The 22,786-nt window shown below is 43.8% G+C and overlaps 2 protein-coding genes across 2 annotated transcripts in view; one reads left to right on the top strand and one right to left on the bottom strand.

Moving 5' to 3' along the window:
* Nucleotides 1-3,529, bottom strand: part of LOC137319101 (DNA replication complex GINS protein PSF3-like) — an 11,133-nt gene extending 7,604 nt beyond the window's left edge. The window contains exon 1 of the mRNA XM_067981463.1: nucleotides 2,762-3,529. Coding sequence (XP_067837564.1) covers nucleotides 2,762-2,932 — 171 coding nt within the window. The 5' untranslated portion in view covers nucleotides 2,933-3,529. The remainder of the gene's footprint in view (nucleotides 1-2,761) is intronic.
* LOC137319102 (diacylglycerol O-acyltransferase 1-like) lies at nucleotides 3,243-22,786 on the top strand (the record flags this gene model as incomplete). The annotated part of the gene is made up of 5 exons (XM_067981465.1): nucleotides 3,243-3,550; nucleotides 8,687-8,774; nucleotides 13,954-13,994; nucleotides 19,305-19,390; nucleotides 22,734-22,786. Coding segments are annotated over exons 1-5 (414 nt in total), but the record flags the coding sequence as incomplete, so codon positions are not given.

Here is a 22,786-nt window from a genome sequence, read left to right as displayed (position 1 = left end):
TCCAGACAGGTGGCAATAGAAAGGAATCACCAGCTTCAGTGGTTTCACCTTTTCAGGGGCTCAAAGTTGCACTTTAAAGATCCAAAACCATTTGTTTAATTGTGACAAGATTTAGCTTGCCGTTTTGGACCATCTTTAAATATTACAAGGCTCTAAACAGAAGTATCTCCCCAAAAAACTGTTGAGGCTAGGTCAATTGAAAATTTCAAAACTGAGATTTTTGTTAGGCAAGGATAGATGGAGTTAAGATACAGATCAGCCATGATCTAATTGAATGGCAGTACAGGCTTGAGGGGTTGAATGGCCTCCTCTTGTTCTTATCAGTGGAAACAGACACCAAGCTATAGAGGAGTTTCGGGAGATGACAGAGGGCAGGGTTTTAAAAGTGGGGAAGAGAAGAAGCCATGCAGATGGGCTTAGAGAGAGTTCCAGAATGCAGCACCCAAACTATTGAAGGATCTGCACTGATGGTGGATGGAGAGTGGGGATACAAAAGAAGCAAAAGGAGGGTGCAGGGGTTATACAAGGATTTGTACACAAGGACAAATGTGAGCCTAGCTTAGTGGTAAACTCTCACCTCTGAGTCAGAAGTTTATGGGTTCAAACCCTCGTCCAAGACTTGAGTGTACCATGTGTACTGACACTTCAGTACAGTACCGAAAGAGTGCAGCATTATTGCAGGTACCGTCTTTCAGATGTGATGTTACATCAAGGCCCTGTCCATCTGTTCAGGTGGATGTAAAAGATCCCACGGAACTATTTGAAATGTCACGGTGCACATTTAATCCTCAACCATCACCACCAAAACAAATTAACTGGTCATTTATCTCACTGCTATTTGTGTGCAAATTGAACTTCCACGTTTGCCTATATAACAACTTACAAAAGTAATTAATTGGCTGTGAAGCGCTTTGTGACATCTTGAGGACATGAAAGGTACTATAAAATTGTGTTGTTTCTTTGAAGTCAAGACAGAAAGCCAATAGAAATCAATGCGGACAATGATAATGGGAGCAGGATAAGATGCAGGTGGCAGATATTTAGATGAGTTGGGATTGTGCTATAATAAGACTCGTAATCCAGGGGACACGTAGCAGCCTGCATATTGCTCCAACTTCAGTGTTCGCCTTCTCACCTACCCCTATCACCCTCCTGCATAGGAACATGAGTAGGCCATTCAGCCCCTCGTGCCTGCTCTGACATTTGATAAGATCATGGCTGATCTGTGATCTAACTCCATATACCTGCCTTTGGCCCATATCCCTTAATACTTTTGGTTGCCAAAAAGCTATCTATCTCACATTTAAATTTAGCAATTGAGCTGGTATCAATTGCCATTTGCGGAAGAGAGTTCCAAACTTCTACAACCCTTTGTGTGTAGAAATGTTTTCTAATCTCGCTCCTGAAAGGTCTGGCTCTAATTTTTAGACTGTGCCCCCTACTCCTAAAATCCCCAACCAGCGGAAATAGTTTCTCTCTATCCACCCTATCTGTTCCCCTTAATATCTTATCCATGGCTGAGGTGGAAGAAGGAGACATGAAAATTCAGTTCTTACAAACTACCATTTGGATAAATACTTGAAGGGAAAAAAGTTACATGGCTATGGGGAAAGAGCAAGGGAGTGGGACTAATTGGATAGCTCTACCAAAGAGCCGGCACAGGCACAATGAGCTGAATGGCCTCCTTCTGTGCTGTATCATACTACGATACTATGACTACTCAGTTATTATACAAGGCTTCACTGCAGCTAAAGCGTGAAAAGCTCATTTCTGAGTTGTCATGCAGCTCATATACTGAAATAATATCAGCGTTTTAAGATCTTTATAATCATTCAATGTCTTTTACTCGTGTTACCTATCACTTATCATTGTCAACTATTTTATATTATCTATTGCAAACATCTATATCTATTTCCACCATGTACTAGTTATCTACTAAATGTAGGGACCACAAACCGAACCTTTGCATGGGGTCCCCGCAAGACTTCCTTCATTTGTCTATCTTCTGTTGCCACTCAAGCACTTTACAGGTCATTCCATTTCTTAGTTTGTGCGTTTCCCCCCTCCCCCTCCCGTTTGTCCTGTTCCTTTTCAAACACTGTTCATTTTTAATATTTTACAGTTCTGATGAAGGATCCTCACCTGAAATATAAACCTGTCTGTTTCTGTCCACAGATGCCTATTTTAATTGATGTAAGGAATCTTACACCACCAGGTTATAGTCCAACTGTTTTATTTGAAAATCACAAGCTTTCGGAGGCTTTCGTCTTCAACCTGGTGTTGTAAGATTCCTTACATTTGTCAACCCCAGTCCATCACCGGCATCTCCACATCATATTTTAATTGACCAGTAGGAGTGACACTGTGTCGCCCCAGTGTCAGAAACAGATCTAGAAGTGTTCTCTGGTGAGGAGGCGCAACTAATATAATAATCCAAACATAAAGTCTAATCTAAACAAAAATAAAATTTATAAGCCCCTAAATTATATTATTATTTGTGTCTACCAGACACTCTGTTCCTTGCGGCGCCCACAAGTCGCGGAAGTTGATCTGCTGTGTGTTTCCAGCAGTGTTGGTTTTATTCCATATTTCTGGTGCTGGACTCTAATTAAAACACTGCTTTCCTTCGGTTAGTTGACATGGCCTTTCGGAAGTTAACACGGGGAGTCCCGGGAGCGGCCAGTATTTATATTTATTCGAAGCGATCCATTCCTCCTTCCCGATGTACACGCACCTTACAGCGGCGAGCCCGCTCTCTTACCTCGGGGATGAGGTCGGCCTCACTGCTCTTGTCCAGGAAGCCAAGGCGCGGCAGCACCATCTCGGTCCGACAAGGTATCTTCTCCTGGGTCATCAGGATGTCGTCCAGGCTGAAGAAATTTTCCTCCAGCCCTCCCGGGGGCACCAGCATATAGGATTCGGACCGCGGCATCGGGAGCCGATTAGCCCGAGGAGGGAAAGCTCGAGCTACCGGAAACGGGCCGGCGGTTCAAACTTCCCGCCCAGGCTGGCAGGCAGAATCAGCCGAGCACCGATACCGCGCGCGGCAGCAAGCAGCGCGGAGAGATCGATTTGGTTGACGTCATAGCTCCCGTGGCGTCATTGAAAACGCAGATTTGATAAATGTTTCGGGAGATGAGCTTGCCATATGTCTGCGAAAAAACACATCGGAGGTTATTATTAATAAATCATCGTGGCGCTTAACACACACACACACCCTCTCTCACACATGTAATACAGGGACACGGTGGGGGTTGATGACGTAATGTGGATGACGTCAGTGGAAACGCGCGCCTTCCAGCTGCGTCGCGCGGCAGGTGGCCGGTTGGGTTTTGAAAAGAAGCAGCGAGCGGGGGAAGGCGAAGGGCCGCAAAGGACGGGCACTGGACGATACCAACAAGAGAATGGCCAGCCAGTTGGAGAATCCTGACATGTCACCAAAGTTGAGGAAGAGTACGCCGAGATTCTCAAACATCCACGCCAGGCCTCAAACTGCGGAGCGGTCTAAGTTCTACGAGGACCTGGTGGAGGAGATGCGCAAGAAGATGTGGTGAGTGCAAAAAAGGGCAGCGTTCGCACCTCGGGCAAGGCCCGATCGCGCACGCGCAGTTTCAGCGCTACCGTACAACCAAGCAGTGGCAGTCAACCATTGAAATTTGGATCAATGTCACTGCTGTAAACAGTGCTAAGGCTACTGCTACTTATACGGAAAAGTTATATTTTCAATAGAATAACGCATTGGGAAACAGCACTACAAACCTGGCTGAAAAATTGCACAAAGAATAAATCATTAAACCTTTTTCCTTAGGATATTTGCTGCAATTGTAATAACTGATCAACAGTATGATGATAGTCAGTGAGAATATTTATCTTATCGCACTGCCAACTGTGACATGTCCACTCTGAAACACAAATAAGAGGTTAACTATAGTCCTGGTTGACTGCACAGCAGTGCCCACTTGGTACTGAAGACTTCGAAATCAGATGCCTCTTGATTGGCATCCAACAACAAAACAACAAGAACTAGCTATTATATTCCAGGTATTGAAAGAATTCTGATCTGAGTTTTTAGCTTTCTGTTGGGCCCAATGATTGACGTAGTTGAGTTCTTCCCCACCCTTGGTTGAATCTGGAGGGGAGGAAAAATAGGTATGGGATATGTCTATATAACATATTCTTACTTAGGTTGTATGCTATGTAAACATTCCCTAAGGGCATTCCCATGTTAAGGTGTCCATGTAGCTCCCTGTCACACCACATGGTGCTGTACCACTAGGATGAAGCTGTAAAGCCTCTCCATCTCCCCAGCACAGGTTCAAACCCTTGTCTTCTCTGCCTAGGAACTGTGTCAAAGGCTGCAGTCAGGTCGAGAAGGATGAGGAGGGATCGTACACTTCTGTCACCGTCGCACAGGATGTCGTTTGTGACTTTAATTTGGGCCGTTTTAGTGCTGTGGCTGGAGCTTGCTTGCAGAGGTTCAAACATGGAGTTGCGTCAAAGAGCATAGATTTAGGAGGCGACAACACATTCAAGGGCTTTTGAGAGGAAAGAGAGGTTGGAGATGGGCGGTAGTTTGCAAGGACAGAGGGGTCGAGAGTGGATTTTTTGAGGAGGGGCATGATGATGGCCAATTTGAATGGGAGGGGGACAGTACCTGAGGAGAGGGAACCCTTTACAATATCAGCTAGCATTGGGGCCTGAAAGGTAAATTGGGTGGTCAGCAGTTTAGTGAGAATAGGGTTGAGGGAGCAGGAGTTGGGTCTCAGGAACAAGATAAGCTTGAAGAGGGCACGAGGGGAGATAGGAGAAACTAGAGAAAGATGCGAGTTCAGGTCTAGGGCAGGGGGGAAATTTGGGGGAAGCTTGGCTTGGTGGGCAAGGGGAAAGAAGGAATGCGGAAAGGCAGCAATCTTATCTCAATCTTCGTGACAAAGAAGTCCACGAGCTGTTCGCACTTGTTGAGGGTGATTGGGGAAGGAGAGAGACAGTTGGTAGTGGAGAAAAGAAGCCAGAGGTTAACTTTGCATTCCGGATGATCCTGTAGTAGTGAGCTGTTTTGACAGAGGAGAGCAGTGATTGATGTGGTCCAGCCAGATCTGGCAATTAATGGCTAAACCAGTTTCCTCCCTATATACATTCAAGTCTGCATCCCTTGGACATAAGGGAGCAAAAATGGCAGCCATACCAGGGGGAGCGACCATGGTGGGAGAGAGTAAGGGTTTTACTGGGGACAAGGGCATCACAGGTGGAGGTGAGGGTGTGGTTGAACAGATTGATAGCTGCAGAAGTATCGTGGTGAACAGAGAGCCAAAGAGTTTCAAAGTGCCATCGTAAGTGACTTGGGGGAGAGTTTATTCCGGGGTGGATGCAGAAGGAGTTGGGGTTGGAAAGGGGATGGGGGATGTGAGTGGTGAGGGATACAAGGAAGTGATCAGAGATGGCCTTATCATGATTGAATGGGAATGGAGAGGCCATGTGAGATGTCAAGGCGGACAGGGTGGCTGTGAATATGGGTAGGAGAGTTTTGATATCGAAGGAGAAGTTAAAGGAGGGCAGGAGGGCAGTGAACTCAGAGGAGAGTGGGCGAAATGAGTGGAGATGGAGGTTAATATCACCGACTGAGGGGGGTGTAGTTAATAAAAAGGAAGAATGCTTCAAAATGCAAGAGGACATTAATAAACTTGCAGAATGGGCGGATAATTGGCAAATGAATTTCAATATAGATAAGTTGAGGTGGTGCATTTTGGTAGGAAGAATAAGGAGGCCGCATACTGCTTGTATTATAGGAGTCTAAATGGGATAGAGGAGCAAAGGGATCTAGGGGTACCAGATACACAAATCACTAAAATTAGCGACGCAGGTTATTAAGGCCATTAAAAAGGCAAATCAAGCTCTAGGGTTCATTTCTAGAGGGATAGAATTGAAAAGCAAAGAAGTTACCTTAAATTTATATCGAACCCTGGTTAGACCACACTTGGTGTATTGTGCACAGTTCTGGTCTCCATGTTATAGAAAGGATATCGAGGCATTGGAGAGGGTGCATAAAGGATTCACAAGGATGATACCAGAACTGAGAAAATATCCTTATCAGGAAAGGCTGAACAGCCTGGGGCTTTTTCCTCTAGAAAAGAGAAGGCTGAGGGGTGACCTGATAGAGGTCGTTAAGATAATGATAAGGTTTGATAGGGTAGACGTAGAGAAAATGTTTCCACTTGTGGGGGAGTCCAAAATTAGTGGTCATAAATATAAAATAGTCCCTAATAAATCCAATAGAGAATTCAGGAGAAACTTCTTTACCCAAAGTGAGGTAAGAATGTGGAACCTGCTACCACAAGGAGTAGTTAGAATTATAGAATCATAGAATGGTTACAACACAGAAGGAGGCCAGTGAAATGGACATTTTCAGGTTTTTCACCATTTCTCTATTGGTTCAACTGATCTGCCAAAGTTACAGCGGGAGACTAGGTAAACCCCTGTTGAAATTCAGGGCCAAATTATTTACCCAGTCATTCCCGCTATCCGAAGAAATGTTTTCTAGACGCACGTAGAGTTGAGTACTCTTGTTCAATGATCACCTAATAAGAGGTTCAGCCTCCCTATAAAAGATTCTCATACTAACTGTTAAATTTTATTTGAACTGTTTAACAGAGCCTTGGTCAGACTCCATCTGGAGTACTGTGTTCAGTTTTGGGCACTGAACCTCAGGAAGCATATATTGGCCTTGGGAAGGGTACAGCGCAGATTCACCATAATAATACCAGGGCTTAAAGGATTAAATTATGAGGACAGGTTACATAAAATTAGCTTATATTCTCTTACTTTTAGAAGATTGGGGGTGATTTAATCAAGATGTTTAAATGATAAAGGGATTCAATAGGGTAGACACAGAGAAATAGTTTCCTCTGGTGGGGGAGTCCAGAACATGTGGGTATAACCTTAAAATTAGAGTCAGGCCATTTAGGAGTGAAGTCAGGATGCACTTTTTACACAAAGGGTAGTGGAAATCTGGAACTCTATCCCCCCAAAAGGCAGTGTTGCTAGGTCAGCTATGATGATGTTTTGAATTTCTCTAGCAAAGAGTCGGGACTGATACAGTGGGCCGAATAGCCTCCTTCTCTGCTGTAAATTTCTATGTTTCTGTGGGTAACGTGATGCTGACTCAGTTGCCCTGAAATTCTGCGGAGTTACCACTCGTCTCGCTGTAATTTTGGTGGGAGACAATTGGAAGTCCCAGAGAAATTATGTAAGTAGCTGAACATAGCCCTTTACATCACCAAAGTTATGGCAGGAGATCGATGGTAGCCCCACAGAATTTCAGTGCCAGTAATTTTATCATATAAGAATAAATGACAAATAAAAGTTTATGCCTCCTTGTGGGAGATAAAATTGATTTTTATTTTTTTTTAAATTCATAAAAGTCCTGCAAATAGATTTTTATTGTGTGTAAAATGGCTGAGCATGTACATAGAAAAAGTACTTTCCTTGATTTTCCTTCTCCTTATAGCTGGCAGTTATTTAAATCTATATTTATTAGAAATTGCAGTGTTTCCATTTGGTTAAGAATTTAAAGGAGAAAGAAAGAATTAGCATTTATAAAGTGCCTTTCATGACCTCAGGACATCCCAAAGTGCTTTACCGCCAACTAAGTACTTTTGTAGTGTAGTCACTGTTGTAATGTAAGGAAACACAGCAGCTCATTTTTGCACAGCAAGAGTTTACAAACAGCAACGAGATAAGTGACCAGATAATCTTTTTTTTTGGTGATGTTGGTTGAGCACTAAATGTTGGTCAGAAGGCCGGGACAAATCCCCTGCTTTACTTCAAATAGAGGACAGATTTAATGTCTCATCTGAAAGACGGAACTTCCGAAGGTGTAGCATTACCTCAGGACTGCACGGAAATGTCAGCCTGGATTATGTGCACAAGTCTCTGGAGTGGGGTTTGAACCCATGACTTTCTGACTCAGAGGTGAGAGTACCACCACTGAGCCATGGCTAACACCATTTACCCCTCCCCCATATAACAGTGTAAATTCTCTTTAACACTCATAAGTCAGAAAATCATCTCAAATATTTCTTAGTTCCAACTTTAGAAAAGCATCCTCTGTCAAACCAGTATGAATTTTTAATGGGGTAATTTTTTGACTTTGTGCTTCTGGCTGGGAGCCTTGTCTGTCAGGAACACACATCAAAACCATTGGATGTACAGAGCCTACAATTTTTCAACCATTTAAAATAATATTAAGAAAATCATTTGAAGCATACACCCAAATGTTTGATATGTACTCTCAGCAGACAAGCCTCTCCACTGGCAGCGCAACATTAGAAAATTACCACTAATTTCCTATGCCAGTCATATTTGTGGATTGTCTGAGTAAAATTGCAAATCAGCGTCAAAATAGAGGTAATTTTCTACTGAGTCTATTCTCCACTTGGAACTCAATTGAGACCGTTTTGTAATTTATATATACTGTAGGACTGAAGAAGACAGCATTACCTGTTTTGTCTCGGTCATATGCTACACATGTGATGTACATGCTGAAGGATAATAATTGACATAATTATCAGGAGTTTACTGACTGATCATAATTGACCACCAGTAAATAATAGCATATATAATTAGATAAGAGATTGCTATTAAGATAATTTCAGTTAGATCGGATTCTGAGCCAATGTTTTTCTTACAGTTGCCACAAAACCCGAGAATCTCTGCTTAGCTCCTCCAGTGGATTTCTTAACTACCGTGGGATTTTGAATTGGGCTATGGTTATGCTGGTAGGTACTGTGCCTGGGTCTTATCTGAGAAAACAATAGCAAGACCATATAACATAGGTTTATAATGTGTTTCAATTGGATTAACACAGTGGACCTATTTACAAATGTCATATCTAGCTCTGTTGTATGTTTTAGTACTATTTCTGCAGTTGCTGGTCTTGGCAATATTTTCATGTGTCAGTATTTTTTGCTTGCTTTCTTAATAACGAAACGAACAATTGCTGCAAGTTAATTGGTATGTGTGAAATGAACGAGTTTCTCTGAGAAAAGTCATAACACCTCCCTAGTTGTTGCTTAATAAAGTGTAAAGAAGGAAATGCCTAACTACTGCACTTTTCAAACAGAGACAATCCACTGTCCTAAATTGCACATCCAGTTGCTAAGTACTTAAAGCATGGAGCAAGAAATGACATATGGCTCATGATGAAAAATGGCCTAAAAATGGCTTAAACACACTTTTTTCTACAGACTATACAAAATCTGTACAATACATATCACTTAACTATCAATATAAATTCAAACTCCAACACTGTTTATTTTGTAGTTTTTTTTAATGATGTGACTGGATACGGGATCTTTGGCTTTATAAATAGAGGCATAGAGTACAAAAGCATGGAAGTTATGGTAAACCTTTATAAATCACTGGTTAGGCCTCAGTTAGAGTATTGTGTCCAATTCGGGACACCACACCTTAGAAGGATGTCAAAGCCTTGACGAGGTCGCAGTGGAGATTAACCAGAATGATACCAGGGATGAGAGTCTTCAGTTATGTGGCGAGACTAGAGAAGTTGGGATTGTTCTCCTTACAGAAGAGAAGGTTAAGGGGAGCTGTAATAGAGGTGTTCAAAATTAAAAGGGGTTTTGATAGAGTAGATAGGGAGAAACTGCTTCCATTGGCAGGAGAGTCGGCAACCAGAGGACACAGATTTAAGATAATTGTCAAAAAACCCAGGGGGAAATGAGGAGAATTTTTTTTATGCAACAATCTGTGTTACGATCTGGAATGCACAACCTGAAAAGGTGGTGGAAGCAGATTCATGAGTAACCTTGAAAAGAGAATTGAACGTATACTTGAAAAGGAGAAATTTGCAGGGCTGTGGGGAAAGAGTAGGGGAGTGGGACTAATTGGAAAGCTCTTTCAAAGAGCCTGCACAGACATGATGGGCCGAATGGCCTCCGATGCTATGTGACTCTATGACTGAAGCGCACATGTACCTTGGATTTTACAGGAATTCACCCAGTAAGGATTTTTTAATGTTATCTCATTTTAATTTGGAGGTGATCTTCAGACTTGTGGTTGTTATGGTAGGATACACATTACACGGAGGTAAATTAGGATAGTTTACAAATTACGTGGAGGTAAATCATCTTAGTGGTGTCTGCACTGCTCACAGAGTGAATTCATGCAGTATATTGGCTGTGTTTGCCAGCAGAAGTAATTGTATTATGTGGACAAATTATCTCATTTATGCCTTACTGATCATTGGAAAAAAACAAATTGATTCATATTGCTGAGCAAAACTCTCAAAATTTGCGAAAAGAACAAGTGCCTTTAATAAAAGGTGACTTTTACACTTGCGATATTAAAAAATATATAATTTGAAGCCAGTGGGATCAGTTTTCAACTCTCTGACACCCTGAAAATGGGAGTAAATGGGGCATAAGAGATCGCTAAATTCAGCTGAGATCAGTTGTTCCTGATCTCCAAAAATTATTTTCCTATAGGATTTCCCAGATAGCATTGAAGTTATATTCAGAGCTCCCCTGTGAAACATACAAGAGCTTCATTAACATATTTAAATGAGGACAGGAGCCTCCTTCATGTAATATCGCGGTATGTGGGTGTAAGGATGTCAGGAAACAAGGTGTCCAGAGTTTCTAAGGATCGACAGATAAAGAGGGAGTTCACATAGATGGCACAGAATGAAAAGATAGGTATATTTATGCCATTTCCAGGCCATTTTCATCAGTTTGTCTGCGAGCACTTAGGTTCTCGCAACTCTTCATGCACCATTGCTAGCACCAATTGGTTTCCCAATGGGAATCCTCCAAACTGATATGTTTGGAAGAAGAGGGTGATTTTCAGCAGGATGCTGGGCAGGTCATATTCTGTGCCCTCACACGAACACCCACACACCCATATCTGCAGAGAAAGGTGAAATTACCTCACGTTGCTGGTGGAGCCTTCTCTTAAGGGAGCTGCGATAGCACACCTTAAGATATGTGAATGCTGAACAAATCATTCTACCCGATGGTTCTTCAGATGCACCAAACTCATAGCATATAATGCCTTATGTCTTACTGCCTGAAACCCGGCAGCTAAAGGGAGGCAGGAGCTGACGGATCCAGCAGGCAAGTACTTTTCCAGCACTACTTGTGGGCCAGGACGAGCAGGAGTGCATTCCCTGGCCCCTCAAGCAAATCTTCTTCCGTGAACTTCAGATCCCCCCATGATCTTCAGACCCTCCGATGATCTTCAACTATTTCCCGTCGCGTGGTCGCCTGACCCCCCCCCCTCCCCCGCCGCGTGGTCGCCTGACCCCCCCCTCCCCCGCCGCGTGGTCGCCAGACCCCACCCCTCCCCCGCCGCGTGGTCGCCTGACCCCCCCCCCTCCCCCGCCGCGTGGTCGCCTGACCGCCCCCTCCCCCGCCGCGTGGTCGCCTGACCGCCCCCTCCCCCGCCGCGTGGTCGCCTGACCGCCCCCTCCCCCGCCGCGTGGTCGCCTGACCGCCCCCTCCCCCGCCGCGTGGTCGCCTGACCGCCCCCTCCCCCGCCGCGTGGTCGCCTGACCGCCCCCTCCCCCGCCGCGTGGTCGCCTGACCGCCCCCTCCCCCGCCGCGTGGTCGCCTGACCGCCCCCTCCCCCGCCGCGTGGTCGCCTGACCGCCCCCTCCCCCGCCGCGTGGTCGCCTGACCGCCCCCTCCCCCGCCGCGTGGTCGCCTGACCGCCCCCTCCCCCGCCGCGTGGTCGCCTGACCGCCCCCTCCCCCGCCGCGTGGTCGCCTGACCGCCCCCTCCCCCGCCGCGTGGTCGCCTGACCGCCCCCTCCCCCGCCGCGTGGTCGCCTGACCGCCCCCTCCCCCGCCGCGTGGTCGCCTGACCGCCCCCTCCCCCGCCGCGTGGTCGCCTGACCGCCCCCTCCCCCGCCGCGTGGTCGCCTGACCGCCCCCCCCCCCCCCCCCCCCCCCCCCCCCCCCCCGGCGCGATCTTTCCTTTCCTCCTTGCTGACGGTTTCCGAGTCACCCACTCCCCCACCACCACCATGCCCCAACTTCTTCGATTGCCAGGAACCCTCCCCACCGGTTCCTGGTTGCAGACTAATGCACCCATTAAATTTGGCAGGGCCACCATGTTCCCGGCATTTCCAGATGTCCCGGCCTCAGACACACGTCCCCGTTTCCTCCCCGCGTCCCTGTAAACATCAGGGCCTATGTGTGTGATTTTAAGAAAAACGAGGACAACTTTCATTTCAAAATAAATAAGGCGATGCATGTTTGCAAACTCATGATTGCACCTAGAGTTCACTTTCCCTTTATTTTTACCTGTTATTTATTAATTCCCTGCTCCTTCAGCCTGGTTAAAGTCTGCTAATGCTAATGCCTTTTGAAGCATTGAAGTGGAAAATCTGGCTGAGATCCATATAGTCAGATCTGCAATATTTTGCCACTGAGCACCTTCTCGGCTAGCTGAAAATTGGCCTCACCAAAAAAGAGCAGTAGCTTCAGTTAAATATTAGAATACACTTTAATGAAGCCTAGGATGAGATTGTGCAGGGTGCTCGTTTTGCCCATCTGGAGTGTAGCAGGGCATATTTTCTGGTTGCTAAAGTCAGTGGCACAGGAGCGGTCAGTATTTTTAATTAAATCATGTGTATGTGCTTTTATGAAGTACTGATCGAGGAAATTTTTATGAACGCATTTACGATGTTGCTACCCTTAGAGTCCAAAACAATTCTTTGCCATCGGTCTGCAATTCAGGTTTGTGCTCGAGCCTCCTCTAGGATACTTTCCCAGGGTGATAGTCCTGTTCTATCATATTAGAACCTTTACAGTTTGCGTGTTTATCATCTGTAGTTCAAACAGAAATTGCGAACACCATCAATTGTTTTAAAATGAAAGTTGACCTCATTTTTCTTGAAGTCACATGCTGCACCATAGAGCAATGGAATATCTCCTGTCAGCTGGCTTCCGAGTGGCATTGGCGGAATCCTGGGAGCAGGTTACCTACCTTCTTTCCCTGTTGAGAATGATCCACGATGCAAGAAGACCCATGCAAAATGATGGGATGAAAATATGTTAAAATCAGAAAATCACTCTTGGAAAAATAACTATACCACTGCTTTCTAGGCCACATGTGGTATATTAGCTAATGTGGAGAGCATGCTTCTGTTGCAATAAACGCATCAGAATATTGAAAGTTTAGTAAGAAAATGTTACACCTTTTTACTTTGCTTAAAATTTGACCTTTTTTATGTAATGTCTTACAAAATTACTGGATTATTTTTGTGTTTTTATATGTATCATTCTTCAGCTTTCAATTTCCTACCTGATGGAAAACAGGTGAAGATTTTACTAACACCTGCATGATTCTACAGTACTTGTTTAATATAAATAGAAAATATGTGGTGGGAGCTGTTGAATGGAATATATATTAAAAATTTCTCCAGCAGCATATTCCACCTGTTGTGACGGTTGTGGCGCCAAGATACTGAATATTCATGTTATGCATTTGCGGATATTCGTGGTATGCGTTTGCGGATATTCGTGGTATGCATTGCCTCCAGCCACATATTTTGATGACACCACGAAAGTGACTTCAAATGATGTTGTTTTAGTTTGCTACAAAACCTCCCCAGAAATATGGTTAGACAGGTGCAGTTGCTGTGGAATTAAGTTCAAAATGGTACTTAGCGATTGAAATTAACCGGGTCTTTGATGCCATTTTCATGGTACAGTATGGCATATTCTTTAGGAGTAAATTATATTTTTACTATGCAGTGGAGTAGTAATTCAGCTGATTGAACAAATAAAAATTATAATATCTATGAGAGATACACTTGTGCTGCTAACTTGTTGCCTTACTGTATGTTTTGTTGTTAGATATAGTAGAATTATTACAAGATACAACTTACATTTTAAAAAATAAATATATTTATATTAGTTTCCTTGTTCTTTCCCAGATTTTGACTCATGCACATATGGTTTGGGAAAACTTGATCACGTACGTATTGTACCTACAATTGTTAACCATTTCTGCTTTAAATATTTCAGTAAACTTTTTTTATTAGCATTCTTCGTGACTGGATAACATTTTGTCTTGTTCTGTACATGAAGGTGGGTCCAGGTAGATTGCTTTGTGCTGAAGTAGATGCCTAACTGGCAAATCCTGATATCGGATGTTATCTGAAATTAGTACTTCTGGCTCCAAATATGCTGTTACAATAACAGAGTTCATGACCAGTGTGATTAAAACTAACTAACCTAACTATTAATATACATTCTAACTCAAATGGGCAGATTTTCCAGTTATTGTGCCTGGGTGCATTGGATAATGTGGATGCAATGCATAGAAGAAAATCAGATGGGGAGGACCGCGTGCCCATAAGGGAGCCAGGCAATTTTCTGTCTATTAACTTAAATGGATGGAAAATCGGTCAGGCTTTGTTACCAATATGCAGTTCTCCCTGCCCAAATTTCCTCAATGCATTGTGCCCAATCAATCCGGTCTGTAACAGGAAAATCTGCAGCAACAATGAGCAGAAAATTTAATACCTGTCAGCAGTGCCATGGCCTGGACATGAGCAAACGCCACTGGGTAAATGGCTGTACTAGCTTAATTGTCAAGAAGTCATGTATAAAATATGAATTTGACATAACAATCCTGAAATTTCACAGGGCTACCACTGATCTCTCAATGTAACTTCGGCAGGCGACTGGGGGGATTCCCAGAGAAACAGCGTAAATGGCTGAAAATGGGCATTAATCTGGGGTTTCCACCAATCTTCCGCAGGAGTCACGATCAGAGACCGGTGGTGGCCCACTGCAATTTCAGGACCAATGTATTTTTTAAAATTATTAAAAGTTTTTTTTACATATTATCCACTTTAGTACATTGTACTTCACTTCCCTCAGTACATTAATCAAGATTGTTCCATATCTATCCACACTCCAGAATAATTTTCCCCATCATTTCTCTACTGTTATTAAACAATTAATTGTGGATTCTCAGAACAAAATTGTGATCTCTCATCAGTAACATTGTATCACTTCATAGTGTAAAAGTCTGAGAATTCACAAGATTAGTTTTCTGCAGGTTGAAAAGTCATACAGCCAAACACCTTGCCTTCCACATTCTGCGCAGTGGATGCAGGGTTACACTGTACACATTCTCTGGTTTGCATCTCCACGGTTACCCTACAAGGAATTTTTGTTCCATGGAATCATAGAATCATAGAATGAAATAGCACAGAAGGAGGCCATTCAGTCCATCGTGCCTATGCTGGCTCTTTGGAAGAGCTAGCCAATTAGTCCCACACCCCTGCTCTTTCCCTATATCCCTGCAGTGTTTCCCCTTCAAATATTTATCTAATTCCCTTTTGGAAGTTGCTATTGAATCTGCTTCTACCACCCTTTCAGGCACTGCTTTCCAGATCATTACAACTCACTGCGTAAAAATTTTTTTCCTCACTGGTTCTTTTTTAAATTACCGTAAATCTGGGCCCTCTGGTTACCGACCCTTCTGCCACTGCAAACCGTTTCTCCTTATTTACTCTATCAAAATTGTTCATGACTTTGAACACCTCTATCAAATCTCCTCTTAACCTTCTCTGCTTTAAGGAGAACAAGCCCAGCTTCTCCAGTCTCTCCATGTAACTGAAGTCCCTCATCCCTCATACCATTCTAGTAAATCTCTACTTCACTCTTTTTCTAAGGCCTTGTGATCTCTCCGAAAGGCCTTAACCAATCCTCAGTCTATTAGCATGGATTGAGGATTGATTAACAGGCAGAAAACAGAGAGTAGGAATAAAGGGGTCATTTTCGGGTTGGCAGGTTGTAACTAATGGGGTGCCACAAGGATCAGTGCTCTGGCCTCAGCTGTTTACAATAAATGTCAATGGCTTAGATGAGGGGACCGAGCGTAATGTATAAAAGTTTGCTGACGATACAAAGCTAGGTGGGAAAGTAAGCCGTGAGGAGGATGCAAAGAGGCTGCAAAGGGATATAGACAGGTTAAGTGAGTGGGTGAGAAGGTGGCAGATAGAGTATAACATGGGGAAATGTGAAATTATCCATTTTGATAAGAAGAATAGAAAAGCAGAATTTTTTTTATGAGGTGAGAGACTAAGAAATGTCGGTAGAGGCATTTTGGGTGTCCTTGTACATGAATCGCAGAAAGTTAACATGCTGGACAGCAAGCAATTAGGAAGGCAAATGGTATGTTAGCCTTTATTGCAAGAGGGTTGGAGTATAAGAATAAAGAGGTCTTGTTGCAATTATATAGGGCTCTGGTGAGACCACACCTGGAGTACTGTGTACAGTTTTGGTCTCCTTACCTAAGGAAGGATATACTTGCCTTAGAGGGGGTGCAATGAAGGTTCACTAGATTGACTCCTGGGATGAGAGGGTTGTCCTGTGAGGAGAGATTGAGTAAAATGGGCCTACATTCTTTGGAGTTTAGAAGAATGAGAGGTGATCTCACTGAAACATATAAAATTCTTAGAAGGCTTGACAGGGTAGATGCTAAGAGGCTATTTCCCCTGGCTGGAGAATCTAGACCTAGGGGTCATAGTCTCAAGATAAGAGGTCAGCCATTTAGGACCGAGATGAGGAAATATTTCTTCACTCAGAGAGTTGTGAATCTTTGGAATCCTCTACCCCAGAGGGCTGTGGATGCTCAGTCGTTGATTATATTCAAGATTGAGATCGATAGATTTTTGGGCATTAAGGGAATCGAGGGATATGGGGGTAGAGCAGGAAAGTGGAGTTGAGGTAGAAGATCAGCCATGATATTACTGAATGGCAGAACAGGCTCGAAGGGCCGAATGGCCTACTCCTTCTCCTATTTCTTATGTTCTTAAAGTGTGGTGCCCAGAATTCTTTCCCCACGGAATTTATTTCTTCCTCTATCTCAGACTCTTTTTTTTCTCTCTCGTCCAGTCTCTTCCGACCTACATCCACGACTCTTCTGAAGCCCTCTGTCACTTTAACAGTTTCCAGTTTCCTGGCCCTAACCGTCATCTATTCACCATGGACGTCAATTCCCTCTACATCTCCATCCCCCACTAGGACGGCCCACGGGCCCTCCCCGGCCCAACCAGTCCCCATCCACCACCACCCTCCTCTGCCTGGCTGAACTTGTTCTTACCTTGAACAACTTCTCCTATGACTCCACTCACTTCCTCCAAATAAAAGGTGTCACTATGGGAACGCGTATGGGCCCTAGCTATGCCTGCCTTGTGGAATACATGGAACATTCCCTGTTCCAGTCCTACTCGGGTCCTCTCCCTCACCTCTTTTTCCGGTTCATTGGTGACTGTATTGGTGCCGTTTACTGCTCTCTGTCCGAACTGGAAAATTTCATCAACTTTGCTTCCAATTTGCACCCTTCCCTCACCTTCACATGGTCCATCCCCGACTCTTCACTTCATCGACTTCTCTATCTCCATTTCTGGGGATAGGCTGTCAACCAGTGTCTATTATAAGCTCACTGACTCCCACAGCTACCTTGATTTCACTTCCTCCCACCCCGCTTACTGTAAGGGCTCTATTCCATTCTCCCAGTTTCTCCGTCTCGTCGCATCTGTTCTGTCGATGCTACCTTCCATTCCAGTACTTCTGATATGTCTTCCTTTTTCCTCAACCGAGGATTCCTCTCCACTGTAATTGACAGAGCCTTCGACTGTGTCCATCCCATTTCCCGCACTTCTGTCCTCACCCCTTCCCCTCCCTCCCAGAATCACGATAGGGTTCCCCTTGTCCTTACCTTCCACCTCACCAGCCTCCACATTCAACGTAACATCCTCTGTCATTTCTGCCACCTCCAACGCCTTGCCACCACCAAGTACATCTTCCCCTCCCCTCCCCTCCCAGTATTCCAAAGGGACCGGCCCCTCCGCGACACTCTGGTCCACTCTTCTATCTCCCTCAACAACCGCTCCCCTTCCCACAGCACCTTCCCGTGTTAGCGCAGGAGATGCAACACCTGCTCTTTCATCTCCTCCTTTTCCACCGTCCAGGGCCCCAAACATTCCTTCCAGGTCAAACAGCGGTTTACTTGTACACTTGTACTTCTTTCAATTTAGTGTACTGTATTCGCTGCTCACGATGCAGTCTCCTCTGCTGAGCACCTCCACTCAGTCTGCAAGCGTGACCCTGACCTTAAGGTCGTTAGCCATTTTTATTTTCCATCCTACTCCCACTCTGACTTCTCTGTCCTCAGTCTCCTACACTGTTCCAATGAAGCTCAACAGAAGCTCGAGGAACAGCACCTCACCTTTTGATTAGGCACTTTACAACTTTCTGGATTCAACATTGACTTCAATAACTTCAGATCATAACGACCGCTCCCATTTTTTTGGGACAGCAGGTGCTGGTAATGGTTCTGCTGTTGCCATTTACAGCTCCTCTAGACCCATCTTTTGTTTCTCCACTTGTCCCATTACACCCTCCTTGCCTTGCACCATCATCTCATTTAACCACTCCTGCTCTCCACCCTATCACAGACCTTCTCTTTTGTTCTTTCCTCCCCTCCCCCTCCCCTTCCTCTTCCCCCTCCCCTATAGTACACACAGTTTTGGGGAAAAAAGGACTGCAATTCAAATTCTTGTACCAAGCTTGTATCGGTACAATTTTGCAACAGGAAAGCTAAAGAAAAGCTGGATGGAAAGTCAGCACTCAACTCCTGTTGCATATTGTCTCCTCCATTCCCTCAGAGATTTTCAAACTGTCTCATTCCTTTCTCCCAGAGATTTTCAAGCTGACTTCTCAATTCAAATAGGATCATGTCTTTTACATCCCAGAAAAGTGTTACTGGGACTTCTGGATTTTGAATACCTGACCACACAAATTTGAAAGATGTGAGTCATATGCAAACTGAACCAATCACACAGTACTGTTTTATTTTGAAGTATTCCTCTCTCCAGTCTGTAACTGATGACATTTGCAAAATTGTATCGATACAAGCTTGGTACAAGAATTTGAATTGCAGTCCTTTTTTCCCCCAAAACTGTTTGTGTACTATGACTAGATTTAAAGGAACAGGCATCAAATCAAAAATAGAGAACACCTCATTTTGTCACACAAATCGCCTTCCCTCTTTGCTGCTTTTGGTATACAACCAAGGGAAAGTAAAAAGAGAGCCAAAGTAGAGTGGGTACTATCACCAAAAAACAAATTGTGGTTATAGAATGAGGATTTTCTGTTTCTCCATGGTACACTTATGATAGTGTTATATCCCAACTTTGTCTTTAGGTATATTGTTTAGTTTGTAGGTTCAGGTGCAATATTACTGTATTCTAAAATATCTATACAGGTACGGAATCCTCGTGGATCCTGTTCAGATAATTGCGTTTGCCTTGAGTGACCCCAACATTTGGCCAGGTTCATATATGATTTTTGGTGAGTGACAGCACCTAAATTAAAATGGAAGGCTGCTGGTACCAAATGAGATTTTATTTTCATCGGATTTGCATATCATCAGCTTTTATATTTTATCCTTTTAAATGGATCTCAATTTTGTTTTGAAAATTAATGAAAATTAGTGATATTTTTCTAAAATAAATTGTGCAGTTTTAAACTTGTGGCTATTTTTCAGCCAATAGAACAGCAAAATTAAATTCTCAGAAAAATATTCTTAGTGGATAGGCAAAAGAATGCAGTGCAGTTGATGTTTGGACTTTCAAAAATTGTTTGATAAATGCCACATAAGAGACCTGGGGGGGAAAAATTGGATTGGGCCGTTTGTGGGCACCAGTAGCATGATGCTCAATTACCCAGTGCCCAATGACCCCTGCGCAGGCAGGATGCAAGTTTCGGCAGCCCTGAGGATTCACCTGCAATGAGTGTTCCATTCCGGGCCTTGCACATTGAATCAATGCAATTCACACTTTCCACCACCGAGGGAGCTCAATTTCTTAAAGGGAGGATGTTTCTTAGAAATCTCTTAAAGGTAGCTTGGTACCTGTTATTTGCTGAAAATAACAGTCTACTGCCTGCACGGAGTCTGAACGGAGATCAGACATCGCACACGTAAAACACAGCTGCAGGTCCCATCCCTATGTTTACACACTGATGAGTTATGTTAAAACATTGAATAAAGGTTGAGCACTGCTAAATCCCACATCCTCCAATCTGCACACCAGACCTCACCAATCTGCCGATCTGAGTTGGTACCAGGTCTGCAAGAGTGTGTGCACCAAGGTTCTCTGCTGATGCACTAGAGACCTTGGGTGCAAGAGGTGGACAGAAGGAGGGACATCCTATATCTGCAGGAGGGAGGGGGGGGGTGGCAAGAGGCCCTCCAGACATACACTCAAAAGTCAGTGGGAGGCAGCGGGGACGAAGTCAATGCCAGGAGCACAGCATCATGAGCATGGATGCAGTGCAGGAAGAAGTTCAATGCTTTGACATGAGTGGTCAAGGTGAGTGACCTCGACTGTCAAGTGGCGTCTCCTACCAACTGCACCACGCACTACACCCCCCATCCCCCACATACCAATAAACTCTTTCTATCAGTACTCAACTCTTCCAACCAGATGCTTCCTCTCACCCTTAAACATTACCACTGTTTCAAGCCACTCACCCACAACTTACAGGCCGCACACACAGGCAGCTATTCAACCATGACAGGCACATCACCCAGACACAGGTCCCGCTTCGTGCAGGAGAAGGTGGCACATATCAAGAAGCAGCAAGTGGCAGAGGCTTTTAGCCCCTCGAGCCTGTTCCACCATTCAATGAGATCATGGTGGACCTGTGACCTAACTCCATATACCCGCCTTAGCCCCATATCCCTTAATACCCTTGGTTCACAGAAATCTCAGATTTAACATTCACAATTGAGCTAGCATCAACTGCCATCTGCAGAAGAGCGTTCCAAATGTCTCCCACCCTTTGCATGTAGAAGCATTTCCTAATTTCACTCCTGCACATCCTGGCTCTAAATGTTAGGCTATGTCCCCACGTCCTAGAATTGAAGTCTAGGAGACCTCCAAAAACAGTTACAAATGTCACGGCAGCCAGAAGCAATAATCCAGCCACTAACCTGTAAATCCTGCATGGTGCCTTTAGATAGCGCTGGTGGAGGGTCCTCCAGGCATTCTGAGGCACGTTCAGATGGTCGGGGTTAAGACTGTGCATTGAGTTGAATGTTAAGTCCCAAAATGGTGTCTTTCACTTTAAATCAGCGTTGCACACTGATTGAAGCCATTTTCTCCCTACTTTACATGATTCCAGCATTCGTTATCTGCGCCTGAGCTAACTCCTACACCAAGGTGGCGTCTGGCACATGTCACCAGGAAACGTGCATGCGCATCCAAGACGCTATCTTGGATGTCGGAGAGGCCGAGTAGCGCCGAAACAACGGTTGCTACATAGCCCAATTTAGCGCCCTTGTTTCGAAGATTAAGGTCCATGCATTAAAGTTAAAATGGTGGCATAGATAGTGAGATGGCTAAAGGATAAAAGCAGAGAGTAGGAGTGAATGGATGTTTCTCAGATTGGCATGATGTAGATTTTAGTGTTCCCAGGGATCTATGTTGGGACTTCTCTTTCTCTATTATACATAAAATATTTGGGTATGGACATAGAGTGAATAATATCAAAATTTGCAGATGATACAAATAAGAGGAATAGCAACTATGAGGAAGAATGCAGGGGAGTATAGGAAGTCATGGTCAGATGAAGGGAGGGGGCAGATATGTGGCAAATGCAGTTCAACAATGATAAATACGAATTGATACATTTTGGAAAAATATACTAGAGAATACAAATATACCGTTAATATTAGAACTATCGGGGAGTGGAGGAACAGCAATGTAGAGATGGAAATCCACAGCTCTTTAAAAGCAGGATTGCAGATGTAAAAAACTATAAAAGGACAAATCGGATTCTGGGTTTTATATATAGGGGCAAAAAGTCCAAATATATCAAATCCACTGCATTCTTTTGCCTATCCAGTAAGTAATTTCCTTGAATTCTATTAAATTAGTCAAATGTGGCCTGTCCTTTACTTTTTTGTTTTTGTACATGGATTTGTAATCATGAATCTGTACAAAGCATTGGTTAGGCCACAGTTGGAGTACTGTGTGCCATTTTGGGACATCTAATAAAGGAGGTTATCAAAGCCACAGAATTCATCAAAATAATACTAGGGAATTATAATAATAAAAGGGAACTGGATAAATACTTGAAGGGGAGAAAATTGCAGGGCTGTGGGGAAAAAGCAGGGGAGTGGGATTAATTGGAGAGCTCTTTCAAAGAGCCAGCATTGGCACGATGGGCCGAATGGCCTCCTTCTGTGCCATATGATTCTATGAGAAAATGTAGCTATAATGAAAAACTAAGATTGTGCTCATTGAAACAGGGAAAATCTAACAGAAGTGTTCAAAGTTATGAAAGCGTTTGAGAGGGTAAATATAGTGAAAGATTATTTCTACTGATCAGTGAATTAGTAACAATGGGGCTTTATAGGGTTATGTGTTGAAGCATATTACCATAAAATATAGCACAAACAAATGAACTAACAGGACAAAATAACCCAAAATAGAAATTGTTTAAAAAGGATCTCTTTAGTCTTGAACAATGAAAGAGAAATACACCATTTAGCTTTTGGGATGAATTTATGAACACCACCATTTAGTGAGTGTAAGTGTGAGACAGTCATCCTGGTTAGAGAATAGAGTTTTTATTAATCCAAATCTTAAATCGAATCAGAAACGTGACCCAATTTTCTCTCTTTCAGTATCAAATATATTTGTCCTTGCTGCTCTTCACTTGGAACGATCTCTGTCAGCA

Source organism: Heptranchias perlo, unplaced genomic scaffold (genome assembly GCF_035084215.1).
Source record: "Heptranchias perlo isolate sHepPer1 unplaced genomic scaffold, sHepPer1.hap1 HAP1_SCAFFOLD_730, whole genome shotgun sequence".
Taxonomy (NCBI): Eukaryota; Metazoa; Chordata; class Chondrichthyes; order Hexanchiformes; family Hexanchidae; genus Heptranchias; species Heptranchias perlo.
The sequence above is the reverse complement of the archived record's forward strand: the minus strand, read 5'-3'. Positions and strand labels throughout refer to the sequence as shown.